This window comes from Ailuropoda melanoleuca, chromosome 1 (genome assembly GCF_002007445.2).
Source record: "Ailuropoda melanoleuca isolate Jingjing chromosome 1, ASM200744v2, whole genome shotgun sequence".
In the NCBI taxonomy this organism is placed as follows: Eukaryota; Metazoa; Chordata; class Mammalia; order Carnivora; family Ursidae; genus Ailuropoda; species Ailuropoda melanoleuca.
The window spans coordinates 73,650,733-73,670,655 of record NC_048218.1 but is presented as its reverse complement, the minus strand read 5'-3'; the positions used below and the strand labels follow the sequence as shown (position 1 = coordinate 73,670,655).

At 37.8% G+C, this 19,923-nt stretch overlaps 1 protein-coding gene across 2 annotated transcripts in view; it reads left to right on the top strand.

Annotated features, from left to right (window-relative positions):
* The window catches only part of CCDC50 (coiled-coil domain containing 50), a 70,791-nt gene that overhangs the window by 13,567 nt on the left and 37,301 nt on the right, over window positions 1-19,923 (top strand). For both annotated transcript variants that reach the window (XM_011229395.3, XM_011229396.3), the window contains exons 2-3: window positions 14,163-14,225; window positions 15,048-15,174. In XM_011229395.3, coding sequence (XP_011227697.1) covers window positions 14,163-14,225; window positions 15,048-15,174 — 190 coding nt within the window. The remainder of the gene's footprint in view (window positions 1-14,162; window positions 14,226-15,047; window positions 15,175-19,923) is intronic.

Below are 19,923 nucleotides of genomic sequence, written 5' to 3'. Positions count from 1 at the left end.
CTGGACATTCAATTGAAAAAAAAAAGTTTGAAGTGCTGGAGCTTATTAAACATTTTAGGCATACTGATTTTCCTTTGACTCAGGCCCATACTATGTGTAGGAAGCATTCTCCTTCAGTTGGACATAGGTTAGAAAGAGCTATAGAAATGTAGTAAGCTGTTGATTACAGTTTAATTCCTTGCCAGGAAACATTTCTACACATCATAAGACGAAGCAGTGATTGCATATTCTATTATACATTCTATGCCTGAGAAGTGACTAGATCTGTGTTAATCAGTGACTTAGTTAAGGGACCTGATTGGAAGAAATACTTAATGGGACATAACTGTGGGACCTAAGAATTCCTTAATTCTGATGCTGCCAGTAACAATAGGTTTCATTTATTGAGTTTCCTTTTATTGAGTGACGGGTGTATTCCTTGGCCCTTCAGTTATCTAATTTAGTTCTCAAAACATTTATTCTCATTTTACAGAGGAGGAACCTGAGGCTTAAAGAGATTAAATAACTTGCCGGGGGGTCTTACAGCTGTCAAGTAAGCAATATTTGAATCCTGATCTGTATCACTCCAGAGTTTTTTGGGTTTTTTTTTCCCCTCTGAAATACTCTTCACACAGTAGGAAAAGTCCAAAAGAGAATAATGTTGCTACTTTATATATTCTTTGTTTTTGTATTATTGAAGAAATCTCCGCTTTCTCCTTATTGGAATTTGCCTCTATGCTTCAGGTTTTGCTTCTTTCTTCCCATAGCAGTAGCTCTGTTTCCAGCTTTCTTTAGGAATAGGGAACCATCAAAAGTGCACATCTGTCTTTTAAATACCACTAAAGTGAATACAGATTTTTCTCAATAATAAAATAATAATAGTAATAATAATAATAATAATAGGGGCTCTTAGGTGGCACAGTTGGTTAAATGTTGGATTCTTGATTTCAGCTCAGGGTCTTGAGATCAAGCCCTGCATCAGGCTCTGTGCTGTGTGGAGTCTGCTTGAGATTCTCTGTCCCTCTCCCTCTGCTTGTGTGCACACTCTCTAAAATAAATAAATAAATCTTCAAATAAATATCCCTTCTGATGAACTACAGAGGAAGCCAAAGTGGTTGACAGAATAACTTTTTAAACTCTTGGCACAGCTCCCTGTTATCAGGGTAGGGATTTTCTAGGTGTGCTTTGAAGTGTAGGCTAACTTCTTTCAGTTTACTGTTGGGTTGCTTCCTTCTGTATAGACGGTATTTCTAGGAAATCTGATTTAAACGTAAGCCTACTTGTATTATAATTAGGAAGATAATTCTCTTGATCTTCTGGGGAGGCATTCCCCTAACTTCTAAGAATGTACCCATGGTCTCAAGATATCTTGTAGAAAAACACATTTCTGGTCAGTAAACATGACCAATTTTTGAGCATATAGCTGCGTATCAGAGTAAAATTCCCCAAATCTCAAGATTTACCCATTGTTTTTTGTTCTTACTTTTAGATTTATATGATCTAAGATTACTGGAATTTTGTGTAGAGTTCTGACAAATGGTTACCAAAGTGGAACTGTGAGTAGTACAATTTGCTTTATGGGGGCAAGATTCTAAGAGAATCTTTTTACCATGCCTGCTTATCCCATGACTGCTATTTGAAACAAAATTTTGGGGGGAAGTTTTGAGTATTATTCTTCATTTTTTAAAAAAAATTATTTATTTGTTTTAGAGATAGAGTGAGAGGGGAGAGGGGCAGAGGGAAAAGAAGAGAATCTGAAGCAGACTGCATGCTGAGCAGAGCCTGACTTGGGGCTTGATCTCATAATTTGAGATCATGACCTGAGCCGAAATCAAGAGTCAGGCGGTTAACCAACTGAGCCACCCAGGCACCCCTTACTCTTGATTTTCTGAAATTGAAATGTGTTTACTAATCTGAATAGGAAAGAAAGTGCTAGCTGTAGTATCTCCTTGCAGAAGAGAAGTTGAAAGTGGAAATATCTGACTCAGGGTAAATAGAATTTGCAGTAGCTAGTACTTAAGGAAACTCTCTTGTCATATGAAGCCAATAAACCAAAATGGTTTCTTTCCTTGGTGTAAACTTGTACTTAAGTTGGGTTGGATGTGATCTTTTGGGTTTTAATGGGCATGACTGGGTTTATCCTACAGGGGTTTAAGGAGATGGATGGCTTTTCTTTCTAGGCTAAGGCAAACAGAGAAACCAAAACCATCTGAGGACTGCCAAACCATTTGAGGGCTTGTTTAAGTGCCAGGAAAAGTGCCATTCAAATAGTGGAACAGCAGAAGGTTGGAGTTTCTGTAGGGATACATGCAATCAAAATAAGAGCAATAAATTCTTACGGTTTGGATATTCTTCGTGAAAAACCGCTTTGAAAATTCTGTCTGCTACTGCTTATCTAAGGGTATTTAAGTATTTTGGACATTTTGAGTACTGCTTATGGTTATCAAGGGTCTTTTGTTTTCTACATAGAAAGTCTGACTATCTCCATCAGAATATTTTGTGAATACTTAAAAAAAAAATACAGATTTCCTGCCGTGCTCAGGTACTTACAGTGGTTGCTATCATGCCCATATTTCAGGTGACCAAAGGTAAATTATATTAATTTGTTCAAGATTGTTCATCTAGTGAGTGTTAGAACCAGGACTGTAATCAGAGTAAGAGTACTTAGTTACACTATACTGCATCCTTATGCAGTGAGTATTCACTGAATACAAGTGCTCTGGATTGTGTATTGCAGAAAACACTGTGTAAAGAGTTTCATATTTTCTAAATGTAATTTTTTAAAAATATTTTATTTATTTGAGGCAGGGGAGCAAAAAGGGAGGGAGAGGGCAAGCAGACTCCACGCTGAACATAATGCCCAATGCGCTGCTGGATCCCAGGACACTGAGGTCATGACCTGAGGTAAAACCAAGAGTCTGAAGCTTAATGGACTGAGCCACCCAGGTGCCCCTCTAAGTGTAATTTTGATAGTCATCTTTTTATGTTCAGTTAGGAAATTAAATCCATTTAAAAAATAAAGTGAATCATTTTAAAGCAGAAGTGATTTCTTTTAAATCATTTTTATGATGTTAAAAGTAATTACTTATTTAGCTGCTGTGTAAATTCATATATTTCTGAATTGTTCTGAAGTGGAGTATCCGCGTAAAATGTAATTGTTCTCTAAGGAGTGCACCAAGCACAGTAAACTTAGGAGAATCTTCACCTTTGATCAGTTTAATTTTCAAGGTCTTTTGAGACTCACAGATGTACATTTGCTAATCAGAATGCAGAGTTCTTCAGTAAGTGTTTGCTAAGCAAGTATCAGTGATCTGGTGGATTTATTCAGTAGCAGGTGTGTTTCCCAGAATTGAATTCCTTTAACTGTTTTAAAAATCTGTTCACTTTCCTTTCTAAGTGGAGATTTGCTCGCTTTGTTTCTGTGACATGTATCTGTAAAGTAGTTGTTTGATAAATGTAGAGCAACTTTTGATTTTTTCACTCTGCTGAAGTTAGCAAAACTACCATCACTTTATAGTTGAAGTAAAAGAAACGAGAAATACTATACAAGAACTTCGAAGATAGATCAGTGGCTAACACAAAACCAATAACATATTCAAAACCCTTCGTTGTCCATACTGGTAAAGTGAGTTACATCTGTTGGTTAAAATATAAGTACATATGCACATGTCTGTGTCCACATACCACGAAAGATTAACGAACGTGGCTTCAAATGCTACTGAGTGGTGCAGTTGTCTAAGTTAACAGTAACCTATCCATCACACTGTGATTATTGTTTAGAGTAGTGCTGTCCAGTAGAGCTTGGTGTGATGGTAGAAATGTTCTATGTTCCACACTGTCCAAAGTGGTAGGCATCAGCCCCACATAGTTATTTAGCACTGAAAATGTTGCCAGTGAGACTGAGGAACTGAATTTTTAAAATTTAATTTTAGTTAAGTTGAAGAAATAGATACATGTGAGTAGTGGCTATCATGTACACTGTGGGGAAAACATTGTGACCCTAGTGGATAGATTAATGATGGATTAATAGAACATACAGATTTGGTCTAGTTTAAGAAGATCTTTCTAACATCTGTTCCAACATTGGATAGTGTGGATGTACATCATACGGGGTTTTGAAGAGAGCCTCACTCATGATCACTTGGTGGGAATGTAAGGACAGAACCCAAGCACCAGTTTGTTGGGAAGACAGACCAAATGACCACTAGGATGAGCTCATTTTGAGATTATGGGATGCTTCTTGAGAAGAAAGGAAGCTCAGTTTCAGTGATTTGCGTTAGTATCTAGATTGGCTTTTTCTGAAAATAGGCAAGGTCTGAGTTGTAACTTTTCTTGAGTAGCTTTTTTTGTTACTGCCAACACAAGAGTTTGGCTTTAGAGTACCAGTCCATAAAGTTGATGCCTGCAAATACAGGAAGCTTGTGAGGTTGTTTGTGTTTGTGGGTATTTTTTATCCTTTATGATAACTCGAGTCAGATATTTCCTTATGGGAAGTCTTATCTGACAGTTCTACCAGGATGGGTAAATACTGCTCTGTTTCTCCCCTACCATCCCTCCCCCTTTCTCACTATTCCTCTCACCCTCAGTCTTTTGCTCTGTCAGATGGAAATTTCTGACTCAGCCATTTTCACTTTTCCAATAAGTTACCCAGTTACTCTGTGGTCTCTGATAATGATGTAGATGGTTTGTGATATTAAAGTAGTACTTCTGATTTGAGGACTTACATTATCTCAGCATTTTCAAAACCCACTTGCCTGCAATCTAATGTGTCTGTGGTCAACTATAATATATCTACTTGCCAAACAAGTGGTTTGGGTTACCGGTGTTTTCATTTAACTTTGAATTTGGGGGGTTAGGGAAAAAAAAATAACTCAGAAACCGATTTTAATTGCAACAGAGTGAAATGTTGGGATTAAATCAGTTGTTTTACTTTTTATAATGTCTCTTTAGTGTGCTTAGTCTTGTGTTTTTGTTGAAGGGGTGTGTGTGTGTGTGTGTGTGTGTGTGTGTGTAGGCACGTGTTTAAAACTCATGCTTGAACTATTGATGATGTCCATTATATAACTTAGTGCTTCCTATTTAAGTTCTAGCATTATAACAATTTAGTTTCATGTTTGCTGCTAGTAAAACATTTCTATTCAGTGAAGAACTGGTATTCTGTCTTTTTTAGACAATGAAAACTGAGCAACTTTCGTATTTCCCTACTTGCTTTGGTTCTCAGAGAGATCAGATACAAATTTGGGGCCTTATGTAGACTTTACATTTGCTAGCATACTTTTTTTCTTAACAATAACAAAAAAAACACTGATCTGTAACCTTAAGGAAACAGTATAATTAAACTGAATCAAGGAAACATTGCTAGTGCAGCTCATTTTTTCCTAGTATTTGTTGTTTCATTGTTTAGATGTGAAAATTAGATTAAAAACATATTTTATTATAAAATATTATTAAAAGGATTATAAATAATAAGACTACCCTTCATGGTAGATAAAGTGGAGAATATAGAAATGCTTAAAAAGGAAAATGAGTGACATTGTAACTCTTTAGTACATAATCAGTATTAGGATTTTGATGTTTATCCTTCCTAATATTTTATGGAGTTGAAGAGTCCAGGTATGTCACCTGTAGTCAGAAAGTCTCACAAGATCAGCCCATATAATGGAGAGTACCTTTACTTGTGCCTAGTTCGTATGATAAGCCACATGGATAGCCATCTACAGGATGTATAAAACAACAGATTTCAGAGTGCCATTGTTTATACAAAACACCCCCATCTACTCAAGGCTGGAAATAGGATCCGTGGATAAGCTCTATAGATTGGCAGGTTTTGTCCTTCTGAAGACCATTTTACTTATAGTTATTTACAGGGGGACTGCATTGAAAGGAAATGGGCTTCCTGGGGCTGAAATATTTAAGAGGATGGTTATTTGGACAGGATAAGACTGGGCTTGACAACTGCTGAAGTCCTTTCTGATAATCAGTTTCATAATTTTAAGAAAGTGATGGATCAGCCCATTTTTATGAACAGTGATTGAAGTGTAAAAATATTTGAAGAAACTAAGAGAACCTAGCCTGTCATCCAGGGCCTTTATTATTCTTAGAGATATTCACATGAGATTAAGATTCTTGACACTCTAAAACAGTTCGGTGCTCTCACCAAAACGGTGGCTTTAGCAGGCCACGTATTTGGTAGAACTTTGCAGTAGATCTTCAGTTACACTGTTCTGGTCCTTGCAGAGCTTTTTATGAAAAGCGTAGCTTTCTATCTTTCAGTAATGTTTGTGGCAGGGTAATTCACCGGGAAGACGTTTTCCTGTTACAAAGATCCCTCAAGATTCCTCCCCCCCCTTTTTTTTTGCTTCTTGCAACCTTGACCTGTTTTTCATTTACCTTGATTTCCTAACATTTTCTAATTTTCAGGACTGTTTGGCAGTCTGCTACTGTACAGGATTTCTGAAGACATGAGGAAGTTTTTCTCAAATGACTCAGGACACTAGCTCCAAGATTCTGAAAATTCCTTACAGCACTTTAGTACAGATTGCATTCTCTGCTTCAAAATGCCGTGTACGTCCTATACATCCTGTTGGGTTATTTAGGTTGACATATATCCTCATGTATAGACACATTTTTTCATAGTCTGGGGGTCTCATCTTAGAAATACCACTTATTTGTGTGATCCTTGGCATTATTATTCCAACTCTCAGAGCCATCATTTCTTCATTAGTTGAATTATGTGTTTAATTGTGCTCTGAAGAGACCAACAATTGACCATCTGTCTGAGTGTATTACCTTTTTAGATATTCTAGGATTCTATCAGCTTCTATCCATTATAATATGTATAATATATCCGAAATTTGGGTGATGGAAGCAGAAACCCTTTACTGTTACTTTATTTTTAAGGTTTATTTATTTTAGAGAGAGGGCAGTGAGAGAAGAGGGAGAGGGAGAGAATCAGACTCCCCACTCAGTGGGGAGTCTGACATGGGCTTGATCTCACGACCCCTGAGATCATGACCTTAGCCGAAATCAAGAGTCAGACACTTAACTGACTGAGCCACCCATGTACCCCCCCTTTACTGTCATTTTCAGTAATGTGGGTAGACACGTAGCTCCCCAACCTTGTTTCAGGTGAGCCGGAAGGTGAGGATGGCTCATACCTGCAAAAAATGCAATATTTCATTGTACATCATTATTTATATTAGTCATCATTTTTCTTGGGAGCCCTCATTTCCACAAGTATTTATTTAAAAATCATGATCTCAGGCATTGTGATAAATGTTGGAGAGAAAATAATCCATAATATTTTTCCTGCCTGGCAAGATCTTGAATATACGCTGGGGAAACAGATGGGTAAAGGTAATTATAATATGATTAGGGCTATAGTACTATATTTACTATATGCTGTGAAATCACCAGGGGGGAGAAAAGCATAAGTGAATCTGCTGGGTGTGTGAGAGTCAGTTGTGATGGTTTTGGTTTTATTCTATACAACTGGGTAAATAGAGAAATGACATTTGAATGAGGGTTTTGAAAGTTGATGATGAATTTTTTAGGCAATGAAGGTGCCTCAGGCAGACATACACAATCTGTGTTATGGTGACTAAGCTTCCTTCAGACTTGCAAGACTCTCCCGTTCTCTGTGTTCCACACCCACACCAACCAACTAAAACATAAACCCAAACCAACAACCGTAAAAATCCCCAAACAGTTGAAACACTGGTTAATAGTACTTGACTCAACCATTTGTACAAAATGTGGATGAAAGTCTTTCTTTCATAAAGAAATTACAGAAATCTATGTGCACTTTGCAAGTTGTTTAGTAAGGGGGGCAGTTATACCAAGGATAAATATTACAGAAAAGTGAATCTGACTTAATTATATTATGGGTCTCTTCTCAGAAGGATCCTCTGCCTTCCAGACAGATGGAATAACCATAGTATATGGGATTTGGAGACTTGATCAGAAGAGTAGGCCTGCCATTGGCTACTCTGACTAGGAACAAAGTAAGTGAGGATGGAATGCCAGTGTCGTTTACCAGTTTTGCATCAGCCAAAATTATGTGCCACTCTCCTCCTTCTGTCATACAGTACTTAGATTTTGTTAATTTTAACAGGATGGACATCTAGGACACTAAAAGTCAGATGGAACAAAGGTTTCAGTTACCCTTTATTCTCTGGTAAATTAATTGCTCAAACATCAGTGAGATCTTATTTTCCTTGTTTCAACCTTCTGCTTGAAAGGGAAGTTTCAGTTGTCAAAGTGGTCCGTGACTCAAAGCTATGTCTACTATTTTGGGACTCAGTATTGGGGAAGATGGTTAAGAGAGTGTCCACAGTCCCTATGTGGGCATCGCTAAGAAGCTCCCAGGCTGATGGTGGTGGTCCTGGGGGTAGGGTTTCATTTTGGTATTGGTATTAGTGGTGGTGATATTGGTATACTCTTAGTCTTTACGTATATAAACTTTGTTGGGGATGAAAGTGTCGAGGACTTGTCATTAGGATGATAACTGTTTACAGTTTTTCCTGCATCCCATGTTTCTTTTACTCAGGCAATTTTATTAGAGCTTTAAATAAAGAAAGAGTCTCTTCTTTAATAAATAAGGGAGACTTTCCTTTTGTAGGGCAACAAACAAAGGCGTAAGGGTTTACATATGTTATTTCTTCATTCGAATTGTCTTCAACATCTCTTGGACACATTAGTCTGAAATTCATTAGTACCATCTTTGCAAAGGGAGGGAAGACTCATTGATGTTGAATGGAGAGTGGGGGGAGGTGGTTAGATCCCAAAGGGAGATTTTCCTCAGAATTTCCCACCATACTCATAGCTGAGGGATTTTCTTGTAGATCACCCATGAAACACTGTAAATGAAAAGAAGTTTTTATTGCTCTTGTTTTTCAGAAGTGAACACAGACTGATTGCTAGAGACTTATTTTTGGGAGATAATGAGACAAAATAAGTGATGTCCCATTTTTATTGCTCTATTTTGGGACCTGGAATCCACCTTCTGAGTACATGTACCGGCCTTACCTAAATTCTTTTGTATCCGTGACTTCAGAGAACCTAAGCAGATTTGTCTTATTTACTTACTATTTAATAATATCGCTCTTTTCTGACATAATGAAATATAGACTCATTACTTCCAGGAGTTCTTTGAGCAGAAATATTTGGGGTCAGAAGAGCTTGGTTTGGTTTCCAATTCATTTGTTTATTTGTTGGGCTATCTTGGCCAAGTCTTCTCTGAGCCTTAGTTTCCTCATAAATAAAATGGGAACATTGATAAAGCCTTACCTTCAGACGGTTAGGAGGAATAAATATGAAAGTGCATTGTTACCAGCAGAGCACTCCATCAGCATCAGCTTTGGCTGCCTGTCATTACCAAACTTTCAAGACAAAATGTGTGTCTGGGATATCATCCTCATTCATAGAGGCTGTTTTCATGTGTACAGAACAAAGGAAAACAGATATCATCCCTGCTCTCACCTAATGAGTATGTATTCCATCTGCTGCTAATAGCACTTACGCAAAAATAGAATAATTCACAAGCTATACCAGAACATAAAAGGCAATACAGACATAGTTGAAAGAAATAGTTTCCAGTGAATGTATTATTAATCCAGGCATCTGTATGTGGGTGGAAGCTTGTAAAGATTGACTCACTGGATTTGTTTTTTTCAGAAAGTTTTGGGGTGTGAGTAAGAGGACGGAAGGGGAATGGCTTCTTCACTCTTTTTCTGGTTTGTAAGAGTTAATTGGCCTCTCCACTGAGAATGCCTATCCCTTTTCCCCTTAAGAATTTTAACCTTCCTTTGAAATTGGCTTTGTATGTTAGCTACTTTAAGGTTTCTTGATACCTTTGAGTCACTCCCATTCCTTATACTTACCTCCAATTCTCAAGAAGCATAACTCCTCCATTATTTATGCCTTCAAAGAATATTCTATAGGCCTTTATAACATTTATTAAATTATATTACGTTTATGTACCTTTCTGTCATCTCTACCTTCTTGATGGCTTGGAGATGATTTATTTATCCTAAAAGAGAGCTCAGCAAATGTTTGTCAAATGAATGTGTTTACTAGATACATGCTATGTCATTTATTTATTTAGGGAGATCATAAATGAATGAAAATCATCTTTTTCTTGAAAATGGATGGGGGAGTGTGTGTATGTGTGTGTGTATTTATATATATATATATATGTATATAAAAACCCCACTTATTTCTGAGATTTGCTTGGCTTAATGTAAACTAATTCATTATATACTTATATATATCTGGATTAAAAAAAATCACTAACACTCTATTTCATTTAATGGGAATGGGAAAGGTTTCTAGTTTTTATTTAAATAATACTTGAAAATTTTTTAAGTCTCTGTGATGCTGTCATAACAACAAGCTTAATTCTGTTCATAAAATTATTTTCTTCTTTTGTGTATGGAACTTTTACTGGTTTTTGACTCTGTTGATCAGTGTTGCTTCATTTTTTTTTCTGTTAATATCTCTTGAAGTGTTACTACATGTTACATCTAGTGCTAATTGTGTGGAAAGTGCGGAGATTCGTCCCGCAAGTCCCTGCCCTGAAGAGTTTGCGGCTGCTTGGCGAGGCAGTTGTGTATTCGAGTTGAAGGATAAATGTGTGTGTTTCTGTTGATCCTCTTCAGAAGCAAGGAGGCAGAGTTGCGTGGTTATTAGTTTTCAAAAGGGATTTAGCTACCGCGCCCTAATTGTGGGGAAGATGTTTGGGGTTTTAGGGAAGAGGCTACAGGACCTTTGAGGTCTGAATAGGAGTGAAGGGGAGTGATGGTGGCTTAATGGTAAGATCAGCCTGAAATTTGGGTGAGTGAAAGTGAACGAACATAGGAGAGAGAAAGTTTGAGAAGTTGGAGGATAAGAATTCAGGGTCCAGTGATAGATATATTTTAAATGTGCCTGCAGGGCAGGTGTGGTGTGGTGAATTTATGCTGTTTACCCTCAATACGGTTTATACTGTTTATTTGAAAGTAGAGTCGGGAAGGAGCAAAGATCTAGGCTGTGAACTTGCCTTGGCTGTGAAATTTTTCTGTAATTGCCACTCTTTTTACAGAATTACAAAGGTGGCTGGATGTGTGATTGTTTTTCCAGCTTGTAGTAGAGGCATGCTGCAGAGAATATAGAGGCACATCTTGAAGGGAACTAGAGTGGACGCAGAAGAAACTGGATTGAACACATAATACTTGGTATAAATGAGATTATGTATTTGGAAGTTCTTAGTAAACTCTGAGGTGCTAACTCAGTGTACTGAGAGTACAACTCTGTGTATGAGTGTGTGCACTTCTTGTAGTCATTGAAGATCTTCCAGATTTCTCTTCTAACTCAAGCCCTAACCCATATATGCTGTAAGAAGATTTAGGATCAAATCACAATAGTTGAATATACTTTGTTCTTGTTGTTTAAATATTAAGAAATCTTTGAGAAGAGTTGTTGTTAACGGTAACCAGTAATTCATAAGCTCCTTGTACCTGTTATGATATGTCAGTATCTTCATGTTTATGATTTAGCAGTATATGCTGTTGATGGAATTAAAGATGTAGATTTTTAAAAAGTTTATTTAATTATAGAGTTTAAAATGTAATATATATAAAATTACAAAAAGCAAAACAGAAACCCACAAACTTACTGGTCAGATTTAATAGATGTTAGTATTCGCCTTATTTGCTTTAGTCTTCTCTGTTGTGTTCGTAAAGCAATAGAACTCCATCTGATATAGCAAAGACACTCCTGCCCTTTGCCCCTCTCTGTAGATGAGCACGATTCTAAATTCAGTTTGTGTCAGTGCTATATATTAAAAACGTATATTTCTACTACCGGTGTTTATATCCATAAACCTTATGTTTTTAATGTACTGACTAAAAGAAAACCTATAAAATTATTGCAGTTCTTCACATGGTTATCCACATGGAAAACTGCAATGATTTTATAATTTTTAAATTTTATTCAGCATGACATTAAAAATATATAAAATATATTGTTTGACATAACTTTCTGTCCTGATAATATAAATTGAAGTGACTTTTAAGTTTTTTTGACTGTAACCTACAGGATGATGTATGTTTTACATTGTGACCTGATATATATCATATATACCTGTGTGTGTGTCTGTATGTGTGTGTATGTATGTGAAACTGAAAAAGTTTCTCCATACCATAGTTTCCTCCACTGTGTATGTTATACTCTATTTTCTAGCCTATTCATTTTTAAATCCTTGTTCTAGACTTAGTAGATTGATTTTATGACCTAATAATAGGTTGCCATCCATGATTTGAAAAATATTAATCTCAACAATTAATCTAATCTTAATCTAAAATTAATACTGACTTAGGTATACAGACATAAACTTTTATAGTATAATAAAAGCATTTCAGATAGTAAGGCAACATATTAAAATAGCATTCTTTTGTACAAGATTTTATTACATTCATTTTGGCTAATTGATTCTGAATATTTGTTTGGTGTGAATTAAATCATACGTGTCTTAGCTATTTAATCAATTAATATTAATTGCTAAGCATTTTAAGGAATGCGTGTTGGTCAATATCAAATACCTTCTTCAGTCTGTTCCAGCCTCCTGGTTTGCCTGAAGTCCAGGAGGGCTGTCATAGTGTCAGGAAAGGAAAGAGCTCTTGTTGGCTCAGACACTGACTTCTGGCCTTGTAACCAACAAACTACATATAGCCTTAATAAGTCCTTTGTTCCTGCTGGCTCATTTTCCTCACCTATTAATCAAAAGGGTTAACTACCTCATTTTGAAAGCACTTTCTTTCTGTGAAATACAGACGAGGATCTAGGTCACAGTTGTAAGAATTTGCTAAGAATATATCTGATGTAAGAGAACAGGACTTTCTATGGAATTGCTAGTTTCACAGTTGCATTTGAACAAGGGGTAAGCAGGTCATGTATAGTTTATATGGTTCTCAAGCAGAAATGATTCGTAAAAACCATTTTGGAGTAACCTTAATGTCGAAGGTCTACCTACTTTTTTATTGCATTATTTCTCAGGGACAGGGCTACATGAATGTATATGTTAGCATGTGTAAGTGCTAAGAATGGCAAAGACGTGTTTTATTCCATTGTAGTTAAATGTCCTCATAGGCAAATCCAAAGCTCCAGAAAGAAATCTATAACCTCTGGTACTCCTATGGTACAGGTTTCTGAGTCCTATACATTATAGTGGCTTTGAGGGATTTCCCTTTTTAATGTGAGTTACATGTTTGGAATAGAGTAAGAAGGTTATCACCCTAAACTACATGTCCTTTAAGCAAACAAATAAAAAGCACATTATACTATAAGAGTCCTTCGTAAGTATTGTTTTATGTTTACGCTTGTGTGGAAACAGGAGTTTATTTTTTTTTATTTTAAATTGCAATTTCGGGTAGAATGGACCTTGGAGACCATCTCTTCCCATTTGCTTCTGAAAAGATAGGCCAGTGAGTGCTCCTGCCTGCATCTCCAAATCAGGGCAACATTAGGGGCAGATTTCTGTATGTTCTAAGGTTCCCGTTTTCTTTTGGTGTGCAGATTCATTTTAGGAAGCTCTACATTTAGAGAGACCTAGGGAGCCAGTTCTGACTCATGTCTGAGGGTGTGGACCCATTAAAGAATGTGATTATCCTTGATGTAGCGATCTGTTCCTACCCGAGGGACTAACAAAGGTATGTTTTTCCTTAGGAACACCAGGATAGCTGTCAGTCTCTGGGAGAGGATCCCCTCGACCCCAGATGACTGGGGCCAAGGCGAGATGGCTCTTAACTCCTCTGACCATGCAGGAACTCCGTTTTCTCTCAGCTGCAGTATGCAGAACGTTCTTGTCTCTTATATTATGGTAGCAGTTCTTGCCCTCTCTTAACAATGTGGATTAGAATTTCTGGACCTCTGGGTTCTGATCTGTGGTTAATATAGTTAGGCCAGGGACCAGAGCTAACCGTTATTTTGTGGCACCCTGTGCTTGGCTGAGCAGGTACTGTGTGGATTTTGTGAATGAAGACTTTATACTAACTAGGCCCTGTTTAGCATTGCGTGTTATAAAGTTGATCATCCTAAAATATTTGAATTGACTTTTGAAGTAAACACAGTTCTTTTTTTTTTTTTTAATATATTAAAATATTACGAATGAGCCTTCTTGTTTGCTTTTCTTCCTTCACCCTCTGCAGTGTGCCGAGATTTTGCTGTCTTAGAGGACCACACCCTGGCCCACAGCCTGCAGGAACAAGAGAGTGAGTAACGGCGCTCATTATGTTCCTTCTGTTTTCTTTTTTAGTGGTAGCTTGAGGCAGGTTTCTTAGGGCGAGGCAGGAGAGAACAGAGTCCCCAGGCCACACTGTCCATCCATCCTAAGGAATTTATCTAGGCAAATGTCACCTGGGTGGAGAATGAAGTTTTGGTTATTTTGAAGTATGACTGCTGCAAGGGATGAAGAGACTGGTGGGTATGTGGAAGGAAAAGAGGGACTTGAACCTCTTCTCTTGCCCTAGTATTACAGGAGGGAGACACTGTCTGGCATCTGTTCATTCCCCTAGAAGAGGGGCCTGAACATCTTCCCAGGCATTGACGGTGTCTAGATTGTGGATTTTTCTTAATATTTATGTATGTAATTCTGGAAGCTAAATCTAAGTTATGTGTGTAATACAAAAGTACATATTTATGAATATGTAATTTGAGAATCATTAATTCATGTTGTCAATATAAAAATTAAGTATTGAAAAATGTAGTTTATAAAGAGAGTGACAGCTGTGGAGCAGAAGGAGCCATGGCCTTGGCCTTAAAGTATTTGTATGGAAGTCCTGGTACTACCACTGTTTTTCCATGTGACCAAGGGCAAATTACTTAACCTTTCTGATCCTCACTTTACTTAATGGAAAGGTAAGAAGAGTAATTCCTCTGCTACCTGTTATATAGCATTATTGAGAGCATACAATTAAGTCATGGATGTGAAGCTTTTTAATGGAAAAGCTCTTCTTAAGTGATTCTGAGGCATAGTATTAATAAGCCCAAAACAGCACAACATTGTCATTCTTCTCTTCAATCTTTCTGTCCAGTTGAGCATCATTTGGCATCGAACATTCAGCGGAACCGTTTGGTCCAACATGATCTCCAGGTGGCTAAGCAGCTTCAGGAGGAAGATCTGAAAGCTCAGGCTCAGCTCCAGAAGCGCTACAAAGACCTGTGAGGATTTGGGGGTTGGGAAGGAGTCATGTGGGGACTGGTTTTCTCTGTGGAGTGAGCAACCAGGGCAGAGAAGAAGGTTCTTGTGTCTGTCCCTCCCATGCCTTTTGCTATTTGATTATAAATCCTGTAGTGGCTCTCCAATAGTTTTCTTTGATTTGAAAACTTTTGTTCATTGTTGGAACATTTTCTAGGTTTTGGGACATGTGGATTCTGGTATGAATTCTTAACACTTGTAACTTTATGACTTTGAGGCATTTGATCCACCTGTCTGAATCTATATTCCTTCTCTATAGCATGTGGAAAATAATCTCTGTTCCTTTTGCCTCATAGGTTGTTTGGGGGAATCCAGTGAAATACAGGCTATCAAAGAACTTTATGAGTTGTATTGGATTCCTTTACTCTTTCCTGGTAGTGTTTGCTGCTCTTACTTTCCTTGAACCTCTTGCTTTTCAGGGAGAAGCAGAATCTTCTGGAAAGCTCTGAATTACACCCTCTGTTCTCTTATAACTTCCTCATCTAACAAATGTTCTTTCTCAGTCTCCTTCTATAATAGACAAATGGAAAGATCACATCTAAGGTCTCTTCCAGCACAATGACTGTTTTTTTTTTCCCCCAGTGTTTTAAATGCACAGAGTGCATTTCTTACTTGAGAGTGGGCCCTATCCCTAAACCTCAAATGGTGGATTTTACCACACGTATTGTTTTGAGGAGGAAAACGTAAAGGAAGAACTCAAGGGACCCTCAATTTACTGTAGTTCATGTTGAAAGAAACAGGAAAACGTATCATTTTTGCTGTCTTTCAGGAAGGGTTTGTCCTTCTGTTCTATTATTCATAGAATTTTAGTCATCAGTTTGTTCAGCTTCCTTATTTTGGAAATAAACACTCTTACTGACTCTTGCTATACCTGTCACCATGAAAGGCACCTGAGACCACTGATAGGAATCAATGTAGCCACTGCCTTTAAGGGCCTCAGAATAAAACTCTGAGGGTTGTAAATCTACAGATACCTGCGCAAGCCACGGGGAATTGGAGAATACATTTCATGCCTATGAAGAGGGGAGAGACTGGGAAAACCATTCCAATGCAGACAGTCAATTATCTGAACCCTGATGGTTAATTAGAAGTGTGTAGTCATAGCTGGGGAAAATGATTCTAGCCAGAGGAAGTAAAAGGGAAGGTAGGAGGTAAAAGAGCCTGGAATCTCATGGTAGCTACATGATGTTCAGTATTGCGGGACTACAGGGTGTGATTAAGGGCATGGGTAGGGCATGAGGCCAGAAAAGTAGTCAAAAGCTAGACCAAAAGGTTACGTAAGTTACGTTTTTAGGAATTCACATTTTGTAGATTTTATATTATAAACGACAGAGAACCTGTTGGGGGTTTCATTTTGGGGCCTTCTCTGGGGGCTGGATAGGTGAAAGATTTTTTTAAAAAGATGTATTTATTTATTTTAGAGAGAGAGCCACCCGGGCACCCGTCAAATCTCTCTCTTCTAACTCTGTTGCCATTACCCTCAGATCAAGCCTTGTCACCTCTTCAATTGACCACTGCTTAAGCAATCGGTTAAGCAACCGACTTGATTTCAGCTCAGACCCTGATCCCAGGGTCATGAGATTGAGCCCCGCATTGGGCTCTGTGCTTAGGGCAGAGTCTGCTTGAGTCTCTCTCTCCCTCTGCCCTCCCCTCCCCGCTCTCTCGTGCTCTCTCTCTCTAAAATAAATAAATACATCTATTTAAAAAAAAAAAAAAGAAGAAAGAGATTTGAGATGTGTGGAGGTTCAGGGTCACAAGTAGAGGGAAGATCAGAACCAGAGCTAGAATAATATTCTAGAGTTCTCAGTTAATGCCCTTTACAGGATTCACAGTGCTTTACTCTGAAGGGCAGCTCTGAGGCTGGTGCTGAGGTTTAAGATCCTAAATTAGGGTAATGATAGTGAGCATAAAGAGATTATTCAGAGATTATCGAGATAAAACACTAAATATAAATGAGGATTTGGAGAGTGATGGATTATAGGTCTTAAATTAGAGGAGAGCCAGGTATTATATTTCTGCCTCGGACTTCAGGGTTTTGGAGGTATTCCTAGCTGAAGTAAGTAAGTTAGAAAGAAAGTTTTTCAGATTTTCACACCCTGGTAATTTTGATATTTGCACATCACTGGGTGGGTGAAATGCTGTAAATATTAATGAACTGGAGCCTCTCATTTTGCCGCCTGCATCCTGGGGCCCTTGTCCAATGTCACATTTGCCAGTTGTTGACTATTCCTTTCTCACTTGATTTTTCTTCCTCAGGATTCTGTATAATTGGCTGAGTGAACTGGATATGGTCCTTCATGGAAGTATGATTTGAAGTTATTAAGCTCAGCTTAAACCTCACTTCTTTATTTTTTTTTATTCTTTTAAAAAAATTATTTAAATTCAATTTAGTTAGCATATAGTGTATTATTAGTTTCAGGGGTAGAATTTAGTGATTCATCAGTTGTGTTTAACACCCAGTGCTCATTCCATCAAGTGCCCTCCTTAATGCCCATCCCCCAGTTACCCCATCCCCCCACCCACCTCCCCTCCAGCAACCCTCAGTTTGTTTCCTAGAGTTAAGAGTCCCTTATGGTTTGGCTCCGTTGCTGTTTTCATCTTATTTTCTCTTCCCTTTCTCTGTGTTCAGCTGTTTTGTTTCTTAAATTTCACATATGAGTGAAATCCTGTGGTATTTGTCTTTCTCTGACTTATTTGCTTAGCATAATACCCTCTAGTTCCATCCAAATCATTGCAAATGGCAAGATTTCATTCTTTTTGATGGCTGAGTAGTGTTCCATTGTGTATATATACCACATCTTCTTTATCCATTCATCTGTCCCTGGACATCTGGGCTCTTTCATATTTTGGCTGTTGTCTATACTAGGAGGTACATCTATGTCACTTGTGACCTTTAACATTTGATTTGGACTCGTCTTCTCTGTTGAGCTTCTGCTTTCTTCCCATCTGTTATCATCTGCATATAATTAATAGTTGCTAACTCCTGTACAGATTTTACATGAGTTTGGGAGATCTAAGTAGAGAGTCTTTAAAAACTAAGACCATGATTTTGTATATAATTCTTAATTATTAAAAGTGAGTGAATGAAAGGGGATATATAAATAAAAATTGTTCTGAGTAGATTTTTGTTTCTTTTCAGTTCTTTGGTTTGAGTGGTTAAGAATCCTAAAATATGAGATGTGTAAGATGAAGTTGTTAAGTCCAAATACTTTTAGAGCTGATAAATTGCCACGAGAGGGCACGGCTCACTGGCTCTCAGCGGCAGGACCAGAAATCACGTCTGCAGCTGCCTTCTGGCGGTTTTCCTACTGATGCTGAGAATATTCCCGTCCCTTCCTTGTGCCATCTTACTTTCTCCTCCTGCCTTTCTGTCTTGTGTGTGCGTCACACATGTGTACACACCCACGTGTATGCACAACCTCTTTCACCTGCACCTGCCTATTTCCAAGCATGTTGCAAGTGACTCATTTCTGTAGAGAATAATTAGAATTAGAATAATTTTTATCCTTTCAGTTTTGTCAGAATAGAGGATGTGGGTTTTAATTCCTGAATCGCAGTTAGGATTATCGTCCTTTACAGCACTTTTGAATTATAAAATGCTGTTTGTTAAACATGGAATACACCACCAAAACTGAGATTCACTGAGTACAAAACTGAGATTCACTGAGTATTTTTCTTTTTTTTAAGTAGACTCCACACCCAGCATGGAGCCCAATGTGGGGCTTGAACTCAGGACCCCGAGATCAAGACCTGAGTTGAGATCGAGAGTCAGACACTTAACCGACTGAGCCACCCAAACACCCCTACTGAGTGTTTTAAGTTCACTTGGCAGGGGGATTTTGAGAGGATATATTTGTTGAGGAAGCAAACTGTATCCATAAGTCACAAATGTGATTTTATTCCAGCATCTTTTTAAATAGTAAACTCCTTGCATGTTTCTGGCTTTCATTCCTAGCTAACAGTTTTGTGTAAAGCTTGGCTCTCCAGAGCTATCACATTTGGGAGTTTGAGCTGTCCATTGACTTTTCTTGAAACCTGAAGCCAGAAGACATGTGTACTTGTAGCCACCTCTGAAAGATCCAAGCCCTATTTTGTGTTTGAACTGCTGTTTTAGAGGTGCTGTTTTAAAGGATCTGTTTCTCCAAACAAAATTGTTCTCTTGTTTCTTCCACCAAAATGTATGGTGAGCCTCTAAGTGCAGAGTGAAGATTTCCTCATGTTTGTATCCTCAATGTTGAGCATAGTGCCTGGACCACAGTAGGTGTTATTTAAATCTTTGTTGCATGCGCAAATGCCCAAACAAAACAAATTGTGCTGGCCGCAGTATTACAACATTTGATTTTCTTAGGGGCTTGAGGATTAAGAAAACTGGCATCAGCCAGAGAGGTGTCTATTGGGAACTGAAGCTGGGGAAGGATTTAAATATTAGTGAAACTGAAAAATACATCTAATTTAAAAATTTATGGCAATCATTTAAAAGTCATACCAGCACCTCTAGGTGACCACAGTGACATTTAGTGAGCTCTCTCCTAATTTTTTTCTGTGTATTCCATATCTGTATTTGGATATTTGTGGACATTAATCTCATAGTGTGTCTCCTTTGCATATTCTTGAGAAAACAGGCCTCTCTGTAGAGTGGCCCCAGTATGGTGAGGTGACTTAGGAGTGTAGAAAAAGCATGGGACTTTCCATTGTAATGTCTGGGGATCGGA